A 21,972-nucleotide genomic window follows, 5' to 3' on the forward strand; every position below is an offset into this window, starting at 1 on the left:
GGCAAACGTGTAATCAGGGGTCTGCATAATGCTCACTGAGTGCTATCTTTTCAGGGAGGAGAATTTTTCTTTAATCTTCTACATGAATGCGACCAAAATCGCAGACCCAATTTTAGGGTTTGCGACTTTTATATTCAGCTCCATTACCTTGCAATTTCGCATCCAATCCAAAAGACAAGAGAACCCCTGAATCAAGTATTGAGGAGAAATTTGCCTTCGTGATGGACTTTTTAATGGAATTAACCCGCATTTGCATTACATGGAGAGAAAAAACCTTCCACGGTTAACCTGACGGCAAAGAGACTCTAACCAATGATCCGTCTACCACTGAAGTTATTTTGCGCCAGCACTGTGTTCGGTACAAGCCGGATGCGGAATTCGTATTGACCAACCGTTGCTGGGATTCGAACCTGGTTCACCTTATTGGAAGGTGAACACCTCGATCCCCCATCATATCTAAAACTCCAACGGTCTTTCAGGCTTAAACTCATCTCAACTGTATGCCTCTTACTACCCACTTGTTTGTAAGCGTGAAACCCCTCTTCATTAGAAGCTCCGCCCATTTTTAATTGTCAATTCCTCTTACTTTTAAGGATATTTGTAGTAATGTGATTAAATAAACTTAGCCCAAAATATATGGTATACTATCTATCTTAAAATAAACAAAAATGTTTTCTAAAAAGCAAAAAGATATGTACAAAAAATAATAATTTCCTTCATGCTGCGTTTTATTCTTAAAGCTCTTTCCAGTACAACATCAATTTTCCGGCAAAAGTATGAAGATAATTCTCATTAATTATACACTTATTGAACATTTCAGGTTCCTCCAATTAAATTACAGGACCGATGGACAATTAAATTACAGGACGAAAAAAAGAAAACGTGAAAATGACATTCTCAGGTTGATCAGGTCAGTCAGGGGTTTTAACTCAATACCTCATGAACAGAAGGAGCTTGTGCTTTTCATTTGTGCTCCTAGGTTACAAAGAAGGCTGAAATAGTTTTCTTCTGCTGTTTATCAGGCATAACTTAGGAAACATTTAGGTGAACGAAATTGGTTGATTGGATCTTAAGAAATCAAATTTTTAATATTATTAATTTTTTATTTAAACGACTTTTTAAAAATTTAATTTACTCGGGTACTTCACTACCGACTTCGTCAAACTTTTGTACTCTGCCATTCAAAATTACTTTCTTTAAATGGATGTAATAATTTGTATGCTTTACAGTTCGAAAATGTTTCGCCGATTATTAAATAAAATAAACAATGATTAAAAATGATTTTTTACGTAAAATTATCTTTGAATAAATGAGTTTTATAACTGTGCGTAAAACTTTTCAATTTGTTGTTGTTGTTAATTACGTCGCACTAGAGCTGCACAATGGGCTATTGGCGACGGTCTGGGAAACATCCCGGAGGATGATCCGAAGACATGCCATCACAATTTTGATCCTCTGCGGAGGGGATGACACCCCCGCTTCGGTAGTCCGACGACCTGCGCGCGAAGTCGAGTACTTTACGGTAGCACAGTTTAACGAGGACCAATACCGCACACCCTCGGTCCCTACGCAGACTGATCCAAGTGGTCACCCACCCGCACACTGACCGTAGCCAGTGATGCTTGAGTTCGGTGATCTGCTGGGAACCGTGTCTTAACGATCAGTTCACTGCGGGACCTTTTCAATTTGCATAAGAAGTTCCAGAATATGGCAAAATATGCAAAAAGTAAAATTAACATAAAGTGGTCTAAAGTTTTGACTGCTATTCTGGCCCACCTATTAGAGATGTGTCAAATTTCCAATCTATCAATAATAATAAAACAATACAGTAACATAATGTTAACGTTTATTAAATTCAGATTTAACGATTTGGTGTACATAAAACTAAATTCTACATAGGCATATAATATTAATGAAAGATTTTTTCACTTAATTGATAACTCTTTTAGATGCAGCAGTCTATGTGAAACAGGTAATAACGACAAAACTAGAAGAGACTGTGGAATCATATCCATCATTTACTTGAAAAAGAAAAGAAAACAACCACATCCAGGGCACGAAAAACCGCCCGTCCTCGGCGGTCAAAAATTCCCCGCTGACAACGAATTTCTCGAATCCGACGTCAGCGCGGACGGCCACATTCCCGTTAATGTTCGTGATACATTTTCAATTTTTATTATCTTACAAGAGTCTAGCTCCTCACTTCTAAAATGACCCTCTAATCCAGAAATACAGCAGCATACTACGCATGGTGGAATTGATGTTTTCTGTCTGGGAGTACTGCAGCGGTTGAAAGGGGCTTTTCAGCAATGAACTTACAAAAAAACACGTTACGTACTGGTCTTACACAAGAAACGCAATTATGAACATCTATCAAAATGGAAAACCCCTTTCAGATTTCTGTGCCGAAACCTCTGTAAATCATTGGCTTGATTGTGGAACTGGCAAACCTCATATTTGATTCATTTAAAAAACGCAATACCCTCGGATAAATTGACCTTTGTAATTTAAATTATTTCATAAAAGAAATACTAGGTCACTATTAGTAACCTAGTATTTCTTTTATTACTGTATATTGTAATTCTAGTATTTGTAATCCTAGTAACTACTAATTCATTGTGTAATTTTTATAAATGTTTGTAAGAAATAAGAGAAAATTATATTTTTATTTATTTAGAAGCTACGGGTTAGTTTTAAAGGAGGACGGGTACATTGTTGGACAAGCCGTCCTCTGGGACGGGTAAAATTTCTGAGTTTTTTCGAGCCCTGATCACAACTATCTTGCTTTCAAAAGGTCTGCTTGTAAGCACCTTTCTCCTTTGATGTGTCAAAAAACTGATTTTTGAAATTACTTGTTTCTGTTAAATAGCTTTTATTTTTAAATTATTCCAGAAATATTAAAAAATACTCTTGGATCAGCTGCAAACAAAAATTTTTTATACTTTTCATAGTCGAGGAAGAAAAAAAAAATTATGTTTTATATAGATTATTATCGCCGATCATTGGTCTGGTGGTTGCTGTACTAAACTACGGGGCCAGTGGCTGTGGGTTCGAATCCCACCATAGGCATGGATATAGATTATGCAAATTTTCAAAAACTATAATTGTTATCACTATAATACCATAATCTTTAAAAAATCGTAATAAGCACGGATAAATCATAATTATAGGTCTTTTTATATTGTGATCATATTTTTCAATTCCCCAAACGGTGTAGGTCAAGAATATAAATGTCGTGGAACAGTATGTTAATTCAGAGAAAGTACATTTTTGCATCGGATTGCTTAAGATAACATCTGCACTAATATTTAAGGTTACGATCTTGAACAATTATTTTTAAGAACTATAACGGAAAAATTAATATTTATGTTTTTTGAACCACAGTTTGATGGAAAATTTGTTGGTCTTTTCAATCAGCGTTCCAGTTAAATTACGGTTTATTATTCTTGGGTGTCAAGTGTGCCACTTGTTATTTTTAAATTTAAATAAACCAGTTTATTTTCATATGAAACTGTATAATTATATTGTGGATCTATACTTACTGCTTATTTATTAAAGTACTTCAAATGGAAATCAAATAAACAATATTTATTAAAATTATTTCAGTTTAATATTATGCTAAAATAAAATATCACAAAACGAACAACCTTTTATGGTAAGCACTAAAATGAAAACAAGGTAATTAAATGTTAGATGTTTTCAATTTTTTATTGTATGAAAAATTAGATGGATCAATACAGTTTAAAGTATTTTATTTATACCTTTTTGTTCTTAAAAATGATATTCTCTTTCAAAAACTAAACAAGATTTTACTTCAAAATGTGTTAATAAAATGGCAAACGTATAATACAATATCAATTCAAAAACTATCTTTTTTAGGGCAGAAATTGTTGCTGAGTCACATCAACCATTTTATTTATGTTTGGGTCTTTACTTATAATTGTTTTTAATAACAAACTAGTTTTCTTTAATAAAAAACACAAGATTTACTTAAATAATAAAAAACCACCTAGGTTAAAATTTGAGTTCATTACATACATATCCTTGATTCATTATAAACATATTTAATATATAATTCATTTTTAAAAACCTTGCTCACAACATAATAAAAATTTACTAGAGTAATTTTTTTTCGAAATTTTCAATTTAGTTTAGGTTTTCATCTAGTTTAAGTTCTTATTCTATTTAGTTCAAGCATTATTTTATTAGGCTGTTATTCTATTTAGTATTATTTAATTTAATTTGGGTACATTAATTAGTACATTTTATAGTAAGTGCGCACTTTCCAAGTCTATCTCCCCTATAACAACGAACTTCTATACAGGCAAGGGTACTATAGTTAACTTTACATCCTAGAAAAAATTATGACACCCAAAATCGTATCATGTTTCTGATTCCGCTAATGATAGCCCCGAATAAAGATTTTTTTTCTAAATGTTGGTGAATAAAATTTAATCTGTACTCTTTGCGTGGTATCGAAATATCTGCAACATGTGGTACATGCACCATAGATTCCCCATCTCTGACCTATGCAGTACATTTAAACAGTAAACAATTGAAAAAAAAAATGGTTTCAGATCATATGTATCTTTGAATTGATAATCTTAGATAATAAAGAATATGCTTTACATTCAAACCAAAAACATTTAAAATAAACGGTTTCAGGTAGTATGCGTCTTTGATTATTTGTACAACTTTTTCCTGTGACTAATTTGAATGATTAGGAAAGCAGAGAAACTTAAACAACAAATAAATATCTAGTAATAATTACAATTTTTTTTTTTTAAATTGCCTTGAAAATGCTCATTATGGTTAGCTTTTAAAAATTCTATACAGTAAGAATCACATTGAAAACTTTATTGTCCAATCCTATAGTATGCACAAGAAAATAATATGGAAGACTCCAATGATAATGATAAGATAACACTGCATTGACCAGCAATTTCTTTAAATATTTACAAAAGCAAAAGGGCCTTTCATACAATGATTTTAAAATAAAAGAGTTCAATTGAGTTACAGAATAAAAATACAATACAGTAACTTCTCATTTGTTCAATGAAGCTATTTCTTTATCAAAAGTTGTAGTATAACGAATACATTATTATAAAAAATATCTTTAGAATTATTTAAAATATGGTACAATGTTATTTACAAAGAAAAAATCATGAACCTTAATTAAATAAGGCATCACAAATAGAAAAAAAAATTGTAATTTAATACAATTAATATATTTAAAAAAGACAAACGTAACTTATACCATAAAAAAGGACAAAACATTAGACCATGTAACAAAATTTGTTTAACTATTATTTGCTGAGATATTTGCATCATAGTTGTTTTGTTTGTGTAAACTTTGACACTCATAATTCATCTTTTTCAGTACTTTTTGATAGTTGATCATTCACAAATTTAGTCATTGCTTCAAGGTTGCGTTCACCCTCATAAACAATTAAGTTTTTCTTGTCATGAGCAGGAACATAATAAATGGTTGGAAAACCATCGACTTTGTATTCACTGGGAAAATCGTTAGCAGTAGCATCAATTTTAGCAACAAGCAGCTTATCATGATTTGAGAAAGCTTTTCCTAATTTTTTGTACTCTGGATCAAGTTTCTTGCAATGGCCACACCAAGGGGCATAGAATTCAACCAAAACATCTTTTTTGCTTTGAGTAATAAGACTGTCAAAAGATGAGCCGACTATCGTAGTAACAGGCCCTTTGTTTTCTTTTGGTACAGGTTGAGATTTAATATGCTTTTTTACATTGCCTATAATGCAAAAGAGAATACATTAAGAAAAAGAATTAAACATTTAAAAGAATGATGTTAAAATTGTGATTTCAATTAAACACAATACATGTTAAATCCTAACCAATTCAGCAGAGAGAAATTATAATTAAGGCTTGATGGGAATGAATAAAACACATAAAATTTTTCCTTCTTTACAACCATCGTTGAACAGTCGACCCAATTTTGGGCTTACTACTACTAATAATTAACTCCGTGGCCTTGTAAATTTGAACCAATCCAGAAGACAGGGAAACTCCTGGATGAGTACCCCCAGAGATATGAATTGTTATAGGAACATGGAGGACCTTGTAACTCGACAGATTTAACGTGCACCAGTCACCATTTACAATGCAGGGAGTCTTCGGCTGCCAGGGATCGAACCCACGATATCTTGGCTCTTTTTGAAACCTAGCTTCAATCAATTTTTGATCTAGTTTAGGGGATTGGATAAAATTCACTTGAAACAAAGTATCAGTTTGACAAGGAAAATAACATAAGAGGCAAAAAAAGAAGAAAAAAAAGATACAGAATTTATTGGTCGTATAAGCCATTAAAAACCAGGCTAAAAAATTACGAGATATTTAATACAAAGTTTCATAAAATATATAACTATGTAACACTATTTTTAAATGTCAAGAATGTTATGAATAATATTTCACACAATTTTTTTTAAATAATTTTCATTAAAGCTAGAAATTTGCATTATTAATAATTTATGTTTATGAGTAAAGGCGGGCAGATTTAAAAAAAATTGTCAAAAGTATAAAATCAATACCTGCAAGAACATCACGTACAAACTCTCGCAGTTCATCTGCACTAAAATCTTCAACAGGTTCCATTCGGTAACGAATTTTAGCACTTTCATAGTAACCAACATTGACATCTTCACCACTGTCAGCTAAGCCAAGTTGATTCAATTCATCTTCAAATTCATTTTCATTTGAAATAGCAAAAGTGATTTTTGCCTTGTAATCTTTGGCCACTTTAACAACTTCCTTTCGAATAAGTTGAGTTTCTGTAACAACAATTATTAGACAATCATCACTTGCATACCAAGTTCTTAAAACAGATGATTATGATTTAATCATTACTTTCACACTATCAAACAAATGAACAAATTATACAAATTAACAAACGGAAACATTAAAGAATGAATGGAAACACATTGAAAAGAAAAAGAGAAAATTAAATGTGATGGAAAAATTAATTTTTTAACTTAACTCCCTTAAATTTGTTAACTCTGCGCAATACATTTTATTGACACAATTTAATCATAAATGATATAAAATGGTTTTTTGCTCCTCAAAAACAATTTATTTAGACTTAATTTGCGATTTACATTTTGATCTGGGCGTAATTTATGTTTTATATTTGATTCAGGTTTAGGTATAAACCATAAAAAGAGTTTCTCAAGAGTAAGCAAAATGTGTCACAATATATTTGAAACACAAAATTGTCGAATATGAAGCAAATAATGAGCGAAATTGAAACAGCATACACTTATATGCTAATTATGCGAAATGCATATAACTATGCAAAATGCATAGTTTTATAAATGATGTGAAGTGAGAAATGTGTGAGAGAGATGTTCATTGGCTGCTGGCAGCATTTGTAGTTTGGAAAATACTGTCGCAAATTCAGGTAAAATAGAAAGGAGATTAATGAATAGATATCCAACAGATGAATAGTATAATCTTAAATACCTTACAATTTATGAATAGATATCCAATAAATAGATGGTTTTGTGAATATATGACATTTTAAAAAAGGACAAAAGAACCCAGGGCCATAAAAGTTATAAAGGGAATTTAAAGAAATAAAAGAACATTTTCCCATAGTGTAAAATGAGATGGCTATTTTTTTGAGGAGTCAGATGACTGTAGGATGTCTCTGTAGGTAATAGGAAGATGTTCAAAGTCAAAGAATGCTTGAAAAAAATGATTTGTCAGTGAAGGATGCATTTTATTGCTCTTTCTAGGGAAATTAGAAGCAGCAATTACTTTAGTTTTCTAAAAATGTGTTTTAATTTTTTGTTCTCCAGTGCCCTTTCTGGAGTATTTTGGTTTTAAATTTTTTTTTCTTCAATTATATTGAAAGTTGTAATATGTAGAAAAAAATTTAAACAAAAGNTGCATATAGTACAAAATTTAAACATTTAAAACATTATCATTTTAAGTTTAATATATAAAATAAAAGTAACTTCTTTTACGTCATTCCGTCACATGTCTTAATAACGCATAAATTTCCTGAGAACGAAGATAAGATGTGACATTGGCAAGTTAGATATAAAACCTCTTCAGAGACAACCTAATTTTCAAACTGTTGAAATTTTTATTAATAAAACATTTTTTAAATGAAGACTTTCTTCTACTAAACTTTTTGTCATTCCGTCACGGTCATTCCATCACAGCAAATAGATGTTAATAACTGCTAGCCAACCTGGGGTTAATTTTCCAAATTCACATTTTACATGGCTTACACATTATACTAAAAGTATAAAATTGCCAAAATGTCATTCCGTCACGCAAATAAAAAGTTAATAAAATTAAAAGTAAAAAAGATAGAAAATCCTGTTTTTTTAGTTTATGAAGTGCATTATGCCAATAATAATGATATGCATGAGAAAAAAATGTTTATTTGAAATTAGATACATAGAAACTTCAATTAATTGTTATTTTGCAAGTCAAAATGTCATTCCGTCACATATGGAATTGCCCATATGTTACAGGCAAAGTATGAAACGCCGGCATTGTGTAGAATGACTAGGCATTGTATAGAATGCCTAACGTTTTCAGGCAAGGTATGAAATGTGAGAAGTATTACATACTTAGCCTAGGCATTGTATAGAATGCCTAGACATTCTATACAATGCCGGATGCTATTTAGGCAAAGTATGAAATAAACGTCCTGATGAGGTTATTATGTAAATGATGTGCATGTTACTGTGAATAAGCAAAATCGGTGGTTGTTGACGTTCACCGGTGAATGTTGACTGTCATATTGTCGCTTTGGTGAATGTCTGAAATATTTATAACATCCGATTTGATGTTTAATTTATTATAGGATATAATTGTATTTATTCGATATTTTAATACTTACTGACGATAGATTCGAAGAAACATCAGTGTTTGGAGTATTGGGCAAATGTATACCGGGCAATGGCAATTGACCTTAAAAAAACATCAGTGTAGGGTATACCGGACAAATGTATACCGGACAGTGGCACTTAACTTTTAAAAAAAATATCAGTGTAAGGTATACCGGGCAAATGTATACCGTGCAATGGCGCTTAACTAGACCTAGTATATATTTCGGACATGTACGAAAGGTCCTGTCATACTAGCTCTAGTTAAGTGTCATTGCCCGGTATACCTTACACTGATGTTTCTTCGAATCTAAAGTCAGTAAGTATTAAAATATCGAATAAATGTAAAACTACCGATTTCGGTCAATCACTGTAACATGCATTTCTCAAAAATAAAAATATTATTCTGGAAAAATACTGAGAGTGCCATTGAAAAACATTTATTCAAAATGTGGAAAGAAAATTAAAAAGTTATGCAAAACAAAATTTAAGCCTTTCTTATTAAGGGAAACAAAATTTTAATATAAAGAATATGAAATTAACCTACTTGTTGCAACATGGCAGGCTTCAATGACATTTTAAATTACATTTCATTAAATTTTTCCACGTAAATTTCATTAAATTCCTCCATTTCCATGTAGCATAGTAAAAAAATAATTTTTGTTATTAGTTAAAAGTCACGAGCCACGCGTTAAAAGTCACAAGCCTTGCCAAGTGATATTTGAAACGAATCGGAGATGTATTTGTACTTTGCTGGTTTCTCATTTGGCAATCTATAGAATGCCTAAGAAATGTGTGAAATATAAATCATTTCATACTTTGCCGGTAACATATATAAAATATTTTTCATATTTATTCAACACATTTTTTTTTCCTTTTGTACTTCTTCCTTCTGTTTTATTAAGTCATAAACAGTGGGTTTGCAGAGTTCATATTTCTGCAGTAATTCTACTTTTTAAAAAATTGTAAGCGTATTATGCTTTCTCATCTTCGAACTTTTGTCATTATTCCCCATAACTGATCGTTTAGATAACAATGTTAGCAATTAAAACTAAAAACAATGGCTTAAAACTCCAGCTGAATTCAAAACGATCAACTTATAACAGAAACAGATGCGTCTAGATTGGAATTGGATTAGACTGTAACAGCTAATACTAATCCTAGGCTGGGAGATGAAAGAATTTGTCCCAGCCTCCTAAGCTTCAAGATTAAGAAAGAACTAGCTTTCTTTCTTTACATGGTGGAAAAACAAGGTGGTAGGAGAGTTTCTCCTCCTGCATTCCTTCTTTATACAGCGCTGATAAGAATGACTGGAACTTCCTTATCAGCTATGCACTTTCATTCAGTCCCCATCCCCACCTCTTCATCCACTGCTTCCTTGCTCAAGAAGAGTTGCGGATTTGAGCCTTTACATTTAAATTTTTATTTACAGCGTATCTTTTCTTTTTTTTGAAACTGATTTAGAACATTTTTTTCTAATGAAACGGAAATCAGAGTCCAGATTTAAGAGATTTTCAAATTTTAGAAACCTGGATTTTCGAGGCTGTACTGTATATATATATTTCTTTGTACAAATCATATTGGGCACAAACGTTTGCAATCACATTATCGGTTTACTAAAAAACCTACTCATTTCAGGAAATTAATATAGTTATCATGATGCATTTTCAGAATATTTTAAAATTGCACAATACAAATTTTTACAATTAAAACGCTTAGCTTTGTTAATAAATACACTTTTCTGATTTTGCTTTTTAGATATTAATAAAAAAGTAACTTAACAATTAGCAATTTGAAATTGTAGTAAAGAAGTACATTTAGCAAAGTTTTATAAATCGATATATTATTTATCACAAGATAACTAGAAAAAAAGTCTCCACTTACGTTTTCTATAATCAAAACCAAAATCAACATCATAATATACAACAACAATAGGATATTTGTTTTGGTATTTCCACATGCTTTTATGACTTCGCTCTCCAACTAATGGTAAGGCATGATCTTTAATAAATTTTGATATATCACCAGGAGAAGAATTAATCTAAACAAAATAATGATGAAATCAGTATGTTACAAAGATATTACGAAACAAATTATAAGATCATGGGCATATATTTAAAGTTAATTTTTTAACTTTCTTAATAATTACAAAAACGAATGTTTGAAAATAAAAAGGGTAAAAAATTACATTATAATGAAGTCGAATTTATTATTATTGTTATTAAAGTATTTTTAAAAGAAACTTTAATCAGAAGTTAGAGAGGAAACGGTTAATATAATTTTAAAACAAGAGAAAAAATGAATTGACAAAGCAAAAATTTTACAATGTCTCGCCTACTTACATCATCTAACTCAAATTGTTTTTTCTCAAATTCTGAAGAAAACAATTCTGGTTTATACAAAATAATCTTTTGCTTTTCAGAGCCAGAATACTTTAGTACATCTTTGCTAAATGAATGTAGGAATGTAAACTTGCTTCTTAGAGAATTTGCTGAAAAATAACAAGTATTAACAACAAATTCCTAAATAATTGAAACAACAAATAAAACCACACATTTTAAGTAAAAAAAAAGTTTTTTGTTATACAGAAAGAAAAGCTTAAAAAATTCATTTTATTTTTATTTTTACATAATTAGACAGTATGCACAGTTCTAAAATTTCTTCAATAAAGTGTAATTTAAAACTTTTAAAATAACAATTATTGAAAAATTTTGAAAGGAAAATGATTAACTATAAACGAGAACATTATTATGATTTCTAGAAGGATAACGAATGATTATATATCTATTAACTAAGATAATATGTATTTTTTTCAAATCTATATTTTTGGTAATTTGCAAATTTCCAATGAAAATACTTTTTAATAAATTTAAGAGTTTTACAAAATATTAGCATCTAATTTGGAAGTTAAAAGAAATAATTAAGGCTAAGATTAAAAAAAATGCCCCAACTCATCAAAAAATATTTAAAATTTTTTAGAAACAACTTTTTTTGATAATTTATATTTCTCATAAAAATATGTTTATAAATCAGGTATAGAATAAGCTATAAAATAACAGGGGAAAGAACTATATTTTAGTATGAAAGAGTATTTTTTAGACTGTCTGATACAAGTCAATTGATTTATGACTAATATTTCATATAACTCAAAGAGAATTTCATTTAAAAACCGCGGTAAGGAAGAGATTTCTTGAATGGCAATTTCAATTCCTTTTTTTTGTTGTTGTTTACTACTAGAAGCAATATAAGTTATGAAACTACTTGAAATACTATAGGTAATATTATGTATAACATAACATACATCTATCTATTTATCTATATACACAGTCCAGTCACATTAATGTGACCACCTGTCAAACGCCAGAATAACCACCTTTGGCTGAGCGGACCGCTATGAAACGTGCAGGAAGAAAGTCAATTAGGTTTCTGAAAGTGTTCACTGGGATGTTGAGCCATGCCGACTCCAGTGCCGTGGCCAGCTGCGCTAGAATACGCGGTTGAGGATCTATGGCCCGAACAACCCGATCGAGGTGGTCCCACAGATTCTCGATTGGGTTCAAATCCGGTGAGTTTGTTGGCCAGGGGAGTACGGTAAACTCATCCTGGTGCTCTTCGAACCACGCACATGCACTGCGAGCTGTATGACACCTCGCATTGTCCTGGTGGTAGATGCCATCATTCTGAGGAAAAATCATTTGCATGCAGGGGTGGACATGGTCCGCATCGTGCTTTCTACAATGATGAGTGCACCCAGTGAATGTCAGGAAAACATTCCCCAAACCATAACGCTCCCTCTTCCAGCCTGCAGCCTTCCGGCAATTGTTGCAGGGTGTTTGCTTTCAGACGTTTTACGCCGTATACGCCAACTTCCATCTGTCCCCTGGAGCATAAAATGTGATTCATCGGAAAAATCCACCTGTTGCCACTCTGTGGACGTCTAGTTGCGGTACTGGCGTGCAAATTCCAGCCTTTGTCACCGATGAACAGCAGCATAGGTGCATTAACCAGGCGTCTGCTGCGGAGGCCCATGCGCAGCAACGTTCGCTGAACAGTTGTTGAGGATACACTTTTGGTAGCCCCTTGGTTCATCTGGACGGTCAGTTGCTCAACAGTTGCACGTTTATTCGCCTGAACGCATTTCCGCAGCCTTCGTTTGCCTCTGCCATCTTTGGCCCGTGGTGCACATGTGCCACGCCGTTTGTTTTGCATAGTGCCATTTTGCCATGCATGGTATGCTTTTATCACGGCGGCACGCGAACAGTTCACAAAATCAGTCGTTTCCGAAATGCTTCCACCCTTGGCCCGAAAGCCAATAATCATGCCCTTTTGGACGTCGGATAAATCGCTAAATTTCTGCATTGCGCCAACGACTGAAATGCTTTTCGATGCCCTAGGACATCCAATATATACACTACACTGTAATGTGCTGCCACCTGCACTCTGTGAGTGGTTATTTCACGTTGACGTCGAAAGTAGGTGGTGGTCACATTAATGTGACTGGACTGTGTATATATATATATGTAAAGATCTGAACAATGCCTTTAAGAAAGAAAAAGAAACTAAATAGACAGAAACATGTATTTGTTTTGATTTCAATTTCAGGTTCTAGTTATAAAGCAAGAAAATTGTTACAAACATAAAAATAAATATGTTGATAAAAAATATGTGGATGAAATTGCTTGAGTTAGAATTTAAAACGCAATCAATCGAAATAAGAAAATTTATTCGAATTTAAAATTTGAAAGAAAAATAATTTATAATGAAATGCAATAAATAATATAATATATAAAAAGATATTTATAAAAAATATAACAAGATTTCTATATTTTCAAATAATCGCAGTTGAAAAAAAAACTTAGTTTACTATAGAAAAAAGTATAGGTACTGTTCTGAAAAATTTGTATTAAAAGAGATTTGCATTTAAGTAAATAAAAGGGAGGAAAAAAAACAATATTTGTATGACAAAGTTAATTATTTTTTATAAATAATCATATACCTGCTTCGACATAATTTTCATAAAAAGATTCTGTTTCAGAATCAAAATATCCAACTATTGTAGTATCAATTTTCCCAATTGATTTTTTTAGATCTTTGACAGATTTAACTTCTTGGCTTGGTGGCTTGGCCTGTTCTTTCATGTAATTGACAATGCCTAAAAATATATAAACAAATTAAATTTTTAGATACAAAAGTTATATTTGAAAGTAATTATTAAAAAATCAGCAGTGGACATCACCTAATTAAGAGCCATGCATATTTGTATATCTATTTTTGTCAATGAAGCTAATTTTTATGAACGGATATGCTATTTATAATCTTTTACTTTATTTCTGTTACTGTTGCAATAGCTTTGAGTGGTGGACTTCATTTTTTTTTACCTCATATTATCCCAGATAACTCTTAGGGGTTGAAACGATAGTTCACTAGCAAATAAAAATGAATTCATCCATTTTTTTTTAACAAACTGGCTTTAAAATTGTTATAATTTAGAAATCTAATATTTATTTACCAAAATCGGTTATATAAAAATGAATAACTAAAAAATATCAGAAGAAATAATATAAGCTTGTAGTCAAAATTCTATAGATGAAAGCTATTATAAATAATATGAAAAACATGCACTTGAAATAATATGAAAAATATTCAGATGTATCAGCAAATGTTAACAAAAATATAACAATAAAGAAGATATAAATATATAGCTGTACAAAAGAAGTTTTCTTCTTCCAATTATCATTGTTACATATATTACTTTAAGCAATAAAAAAGTTTGGAAACTGAAACTTTAATAAAGTATAAATATAACTGGATTATTAACAAGCAATAATGAATACTAATTAAGAAAAGAGAAATATGACCCATAGATTGACTATTAAATACCAGATTCATCTCTAGGTCCTTCATAATCATATTTGCGTCCTTTTCGGAAAATCATAAGCGTTGGCCAGCCTCTAGCTTCATACTTTTCTGCCAATTCCTTCTCTTCAATACCATCTATTTTCGCTAATGGGACAGGTGGAACAGAACTTTTAAGCACTTTAGCAGCTCTTTCATACTCTGGTGCTAATTGCTTGCAATGGCCACACCTGTTGAAAGAGTCAGATCTTAAAATTTGAAGCAAGTTAAAAAAACAAAGTTGATTAAAGTTTGAAATAAGAAAATAATTTTACTATCAGGAATGCAAGGGAATAATAAAAAGTCTGAGCATTTGGAAAATGAAATATACTAAGGTTGGAATTTTAACAGGGGTAAAACTGCAATAAAAAACTGGGGTGGAAGAGAAACAAATGTTTCCTATACCAAATGTTACTTCCATACATACCTTACCTCAAAGCAAAGAATTTTCCCTTCCAATACCATAAACATATGAAAACGAAAAGAACATTTTTATAAGTCACCTGCTTGTATGTAGTGAAATGAAGTATTATTGCAATTGTATATCACAATGAAGTATTATCACAAACGAGAACAACTCAGTTGTCCAAAAATTAATGTGTCAGAAATCACACAGCAGGACTGAGTCATAGAGGGGCTTGTTAGAAATATGCATCACCTAGGAGAACAATAACAAGAGGGTAGGAACAATCCTTATTAGAGGACATCAAAATCTGAGAGACCAAATCTGGTCAGTTGGTCTAAGTATCAGCAAAGAAAAGGTGGATTTAGGGGATTAGGAATTACTGTATCACAATACTTTTTGGACCTAAACTACTGACTTTAACTTATGTTTATTTTATATTAACTTATCAAGTAACAGCAACTTCCTTCCATTTGAAAGAAAAAAGTCACCCACTTTTAATTTCCAAAACCATTATTTCTGGAAACATTGAAACCTTAAGACAGCCATATTTTGAATAAATACTATTGCAATAAATATGTTTAGATTTTTAAGTTTTCTTTATTTTTTTAATGATTTCGATCACCACAAAAATCTTCATACTACATCAATTATTTTTTCAAAACTTGTTATTTTTCATAAATGTTAAATAGAGGAGAGTAAATTTTTGTCTGGATAGTATTTTTATAGTTAAAATTTCAGGCTCTGATATATTTATATAAAATTAAAGAGTCAAAATAGTTGCAGGATTTGCTCATAGCTAACCAAAAAGTACCAAAATTTCAAATAAGATGGATTCAAACAATGAATAACTAAACTTACCAAGGTGCATAAAATTCTACTAATATTATAGCAGCATTGCTAACAATATCTTCAAAATTTTCTTTGTTTAAAGTAATAACAGCCTCTGGTGGTGGCTTCCAGTTAGGATCTGATCTTTCTTTCATGTACTCAACAATTCCTAATAAATAATTATTCTCAAATTATTCAAATCAAATAGATAAGAGAATTTTTTATAAATTACATGCAAATTAAGTATTGCATTAAAATTTACTTGAAAATTGAAAAACAACAGAAAGCTTAAAGGCTCAATTATTAGTTGAGGACACTGAAAATTCTTCATTATAGCTGTAGTATATCATTAAAATATAAACTGCTATATTTTTAAGCAGGTGTTTCTGCATTTTTTCCCCATAAATATATTTTGTGATACATTAAATATAGTCAAGATTACTAATGCATATTCAAAATTTTTGTCATCTTATTTTATATATTTTCAGGTTTGAAAGCTTTTTAGGAAAAGGACTCAAAGCATTTAAGGCTTTTAAAGTTTAAAAGTACTTTAGCAAAAAAAAAATTTCTCCTTTCCCTAGCCTAATGCAAAAGTTTTGTTTTAACTTTTGGGGGGAAATTCTTGACATTGTTATCGAGGAGAAAGGAAAGACTTGAAACTCTTGGCTAATGCCTTTTTGTGATGTGAGCATTTTATCTGCCTGGTAATCTTAACAGCTAAGCAATACAAAAACATTAAAATGAACCTGCTATTTCCTATCAGATGTGAGCACTATTCTCTTTTTTGTCTTTTCATTCGTAAGATTATTTTGTAGTGAGCAAAAAGAAGATGCTCTGTTAAATGGCTTAGATAAAATTATGTATTTTGACCAGCAAGAAGAGTGGAATATTATTTTAATATCATAAACTACATAAAATAAACAAATCATTCAAACACAAGAAACAAATTAATCCCTATTATTCCTATCACCATCATTTTGACAATTAGACTTAAGTTTTGAAAAAGGAGCTAGATAGTAAGAAATCGATTTTACCATAGATGGTTTTTATTAAGTTTGCACATTAATATTTAGCTTCAATATTTTATTCAAACTGAATTATAAAAATGAAATAAAGTTCTGATAAAAAAGTGAAATTAGAATTAAAATAAATACATAGTTACATATATAACAAAACACATAGTTACATATATAATTAAAAGATTAAAAAATCTATTATTATCATATTATCACATTGACAATTCTATCAATTAGTTACCTAAAGCAGTACGTGGGCCATCATAAGGAACCTTCACTCCTTTTTTAAATATGAACATAGTTGGGTAACCAGATACATCAAACCGAGATGCTAGTTCTGCTTCAGTGGTTGCATCCACTTTTGCCAGATAAATGGAACTTGCTTCCTCTTTCAATATTTTTGCAGCTTTCGCATATTCTGGTTCAAGAGCTTTACAGTGACCACACCTATGAAAAACATACATATTATGGGACTTAATATTTTCAGTTTACAATGAATTTGTTTTAAAACTTATCACTACAAATCTTAATTATTTTTTTTCTTCTTATAGATTACTTTTGCTGTAGAAGATTTCTTTAAACATAGCTTATGCTAATGCATATATTCTTAATAAAATTAAAAATTTACATCAAGTTATTTGTATTTATTTTATTATTAAAATTTTTTGAACAATCCTTGACCTAATTGAATTTATAAGTTAAACTATATTAAAACTGTTAACTTTTTTTCCCCAATGGCAGGCACTGAATTTGAATCTTTGCCTATACTATGCCAGAATTGTTGCTCATTTCGCATTACCCAGTGGGCACCTGTGAACCAAAGTCACGGAGACGAGCAGCATTGCCCACGCCACAAACCCGTTTATAGGGTGGGCCACATTCACATATCATACACACACACAATAGAGGACAGCACAAAGAGAGAGAAAAACATACATGCCCAGAGTGGGATTCGAACCGGCAGCCTATGGCTTCGCAGTAAGGCACGCTAATCACTCGGCCGGCATTAAAACTGTTAATAAATAATATATTTGATAATTATAATCATAATATATATAATCCATTGTTCTTCCTAAGCGTTTTCAAAAGGGCCATCCTTCCGTCCTGCCTTTTGATGTGCTTTCTTTGCCCTTTCCGTAAAAATAAACCGCATTCCCTTAAGAACACTACCTTTTTATTCATATTTCATCTAAAAAAAAAATTAATTCAATGCTTAAATAATAATTACATAGTGGTAAAATTATCTGTGTTTATAGGTTTAATTCCGATTACTATTACAAATATTTATTATGTTAGAATTATTCACAACTGATATAATTTTTACAAGTTTCTTTTTTTTTGAGGAGCATATTGATTTTTTAAGTGATTTTAAAGGTTCATTTTTTAAAAACATTTTTTAGTTTAAATTGTTTTTATAAATGCAAATTCTTCTTTTATTTTGATAATGAGTGAGAATTACTTTTCTGAAATACACACATAAAATAGTATAAGAGGGTAGTTAAAAAATTGTTGAGGATAAATTAAATTATGACATAATATACATTTTGATAACTTTTTACAGTGTTAAGTGAGTGCTCTTTCAAAACTCAAAACTGACTTTCTCTGTGAGGAAGTGCTCTGCCCTTTTTATTCCCAAGGAGAACTCAGTACATCATTAATATATTTGAAAAACTGTGTACTACGTTAATCAATGAAATACAATACAAGATTTATATAACATAATTCTATAAACTGCGATTGTCTATAAACCACATCGATTTTTATACTTTCTCACTTCTAGTCCTTACATCTTTGTTTTAACACATAGTTAAGGTTTGTGATAAAAAAGTATAAAACTTGTTTTTAACGAAATCACCTTTATGATTTTTATAAATTCAAGAAACTTTTATGCAAAACAAAAGAATTATTAACAAATGAAATTTTTACCATGGTGCATAGAATTCTACGAGCATAATATCTTTAGAAGATACTTGAATATCAAAATTTTCCTTAGTTAAAATCAGCACATCCCCTTCTACAGCAGTTTTAATAATACCACCATCACCTTCAACTACAGGTATATCTAAAAGTAGATTATAACATTAGTAAAGTATGTCTTTTTTTCCCATCTAGTGAGGTAATGATAGAAACAACAAATATAAAATTGTTTTGAAACAAAGAAAGAAAAACTGCTAAATTGAAACTTGAAAAGTTAATTTTGAAATATTTCAAGTTGCATGGATGTTTACATATCTTCGTGTTGGTTTCCATTATAATAGCAGGGGTCTGTCTAGGTTTTTCTGAGAGGTACCTATTTTGTGAAAATTTAGACATAATTTGTGAAAAATTACAAATTATATTAAAAAATCAACACAAAAATATGTATTTATTGTTTTGTAAGGGATGAAAAAATAAAATTTTAAGAAAAAGTATTTTGTGAAACTACCATTTTTCCTAAAGGTGAATTTGTGAAACTACCGATTTTCCTAAAGTTGAATTTGTGAAGGTACCGCTAAACGGTAGTAAATTCGGCCTGGACAGACCCCTGAATAGGCTACCACATTAATTGAGAACTTAATTGTGACTAGTTATTAATTTGCACTATATAAATTTAATTTTTTTTTGCTAACGATTTGGTAAAATCAGATTTCATTTGCTTTCGAGGTAAAATTTTGATAACTTAAGAGATTACTGATTCCATTCAACCTGTGATTTTTGATCATTTACTTATTTCAACAATAATTTTACATCTCCACAAAGATTAATCCAATTAAAATCTCTCATATTAAATATTATAAAAAACTTAATTTCAAACCTTTATTATTGATCAACAGGATCGGCTTAACAAAAACAAGGACAAAGGCAAAATTTATTTGCAGTGCCTTAATACACAATCAATAATATAAGATAAAAAAGGAATTAGAAACTACATAATTTTAATTTCTTAGCACATTTTTTAATTTACAGTTTTCATAACATAGCAGATCAATGAAAAGTTATTATATAGTCCTTCCTAATATCCATTTAAATAAGTCATCTTCTAATCTTTATATTTGATTAAAAAATATTGAATTTCAATTCTTAAAAAACTTTAAATTAGAAGAAAGTCATTTTGAAGCCTAAAGGAATTTAACATTTATAAAACTTAAAAAAAAAAAAAGTTATTATTATTTCGATTTTTGAAATACTGTTAATTGCAAAAATTTTTGCTGTTAGTAATATATAAAATTGCTTCCTAATAGTTATGCTAAGTTGTCAGATCGCATTGAAAATTTATATATTAAGGTATAATTATGGCCTAAAAAATTATTACAATCCTTATTTGAATGAATGATCTGTTACTTCTAGAATGTTATTGATATTCAATGAGGTGCACCACGTTCGAATCCCCTTGAAATCAGGGTAACCATGGTAGGTTTATGTAGCTCTCCTCTCCATGAAAAGCAAATGAAGGATAGTTCCGTCAAAAAGTCCTCTACGAAATCTAATTTTCCCCAATACTTAAACCAGGAGTGCTTTTATATTCTGGATTAGAGCCAAAATTACAAGGTTGTAGAATTGAATATTAGTAATTGTTAACTCAAAATAGGGTCAGTTTTTAAACGGCGGTTATAAATAAAATATAATGTGAAAAATTATGCAAATTGTTAATCGTATTATAATTTTTTTGATAGAAAAAAACAAATGTAATTTGAAAATCTGGCTAATTTCTATTGAGGAAAGTTGGATTGAAAACCAGTTTCGTTTGTCTAATATTTAATCTTTCTAGTATCCTTTCACTGTCTCAAACTTTTTTTTCAGACAGTCAAAATCAAGCAGGTTAGATGGTGATTTTAATTTCTGTCTTACCTTGAATAACTTATCAGGATTTCATAGCGTTTATGTTTTTTTGACTAGATATTTTGCAATTTCAAGGAGACGTTACAATGAGAGGTAAACCACTAAAATCTCAGACTGTTATCCCCTCTCCAAGGCAAAGAGGTTCTAAAATATGATACATTAATCCAATAAGGATATTTAAAGTCAGCCTTGTGATAGATGTGACACTATTGGATATGATGTTATATTGAGAGGAAAATGTAAAGCTTACATTTTATAATTTAAATCATTTGGGTTTCTTTTAATTCATGTTTCGGAAATCTTTAAAATGGACAGATACCTTTGTTAGAAGCACTTTAAATATGTCAACTGTTATTTACTTTTAATATATTTTTGTATCAAAAGAAGCTTTTAATCAGGTAATGTCTTACTGCTTCAGTTTCGTGGGATTATTTATTTAAAGCTTATACTATGTCTGAAAACAAATATAAGCCCATAATAAATTTTAGAATAATAAGTCTGCTTGAATACCAGTCGGTTTAATAAATAATCAAACAGTAGAATACAATAGTCATAACCAATACAACACAAATAACAAATTTATCACACTAAGTTCTCACAAAAGAAGATCTTTTTATAAATTTAAGAGACTAGACAGAAAAATTACATAAAGCTTGATTAATGTTATGAATTTTCAAACCGTTAATTGCTTTTGATAAAAGAAAACATAGCACTTAAGTGTTACAAACCATCTTCAAGTAAATCTTCACTCATACATAAAATAAGCATTGATATCAAAACACTACAAAATAGAGAGGCGCTTCGAATATGCAGCATTTTGAATGAAAGAAAACGATCTCACAAAAACAAGGAATCAATTAAGAAAAAGGAAAAAAATTCACAGCATTTTATAAATAACAATTGCAAAAACTTTGCAAGATAAACCCTTTAACTTGGTTTTGGATTTGGAAGTCAACCGGCTTCGAAAGATGACGTATAAAAAGAAGTCTGTCAAAATGTTTTGTTTGTTGCCAATTTTCAAATGACTGGTAATTTTATTTTTTTATTTATAAGGGATAATTTAAAGGAAAAAAAAGACTTGAGGAAATTATATTGAGAGCATAACAATTCAATTGAAAAAAATTTAGATAATTAA

General features: G+C 30.3%; 1 protein-coding gene across 1 annotated transcript; it reads right to left on the reverse strand.

Annotated features, from left to right (window-relative positions):
• Positions 1–4,836: 4,836 nt before the first annotated feature.
• Positions 4,837–21,965, reverse strand: LOC107443954 (protein disulfide-isomerase A4). Its single transcript, XM_016057983.4, has 10 exons — positions 21,566–21,965; positions 18,945–19,080; positions 17,260–17,465; positions 16,033–16,171; positions 14,754–14,959; positions 13,870–14,025; positions 11,216–11,364; positions 10,758–10,914; positions 6,564–6,803; positions 4,837–5,767 (listed from the first exon to the last, which is right to left on the reverse strand). Exons 1-10 carry the CDS (start codon positions 21,651–21,653, stop codon positions 5,361–5,363), a joined length of 1,884 nt encoding a protein of 627 aa, XP_015913469.2. The 5' UTR covers positions 21,654–21,965; the 3' UTR covers positions 4,837–5,360.
• Between the last annotated feature and the right edge of the window lie 7 nt (positions 21,966–21,972).

The sequence above is a fragment of the Parasteatoda tepidariorum genome, chromosome 2 (assembly GCF_043381705.1).
Source record: "Parasteatoda tepidariorum isolate YZ-2023 chromosome 2, CAS_Ptep_4.0, whole genome shotgun sequence".
Taxonomy (NCBI): Eukaryota; Metazoa; Arthropoda; class Arachnida; order Araneae; family Theridiidae; genus Parasteatoda; species Parasteatoda tepidariorum.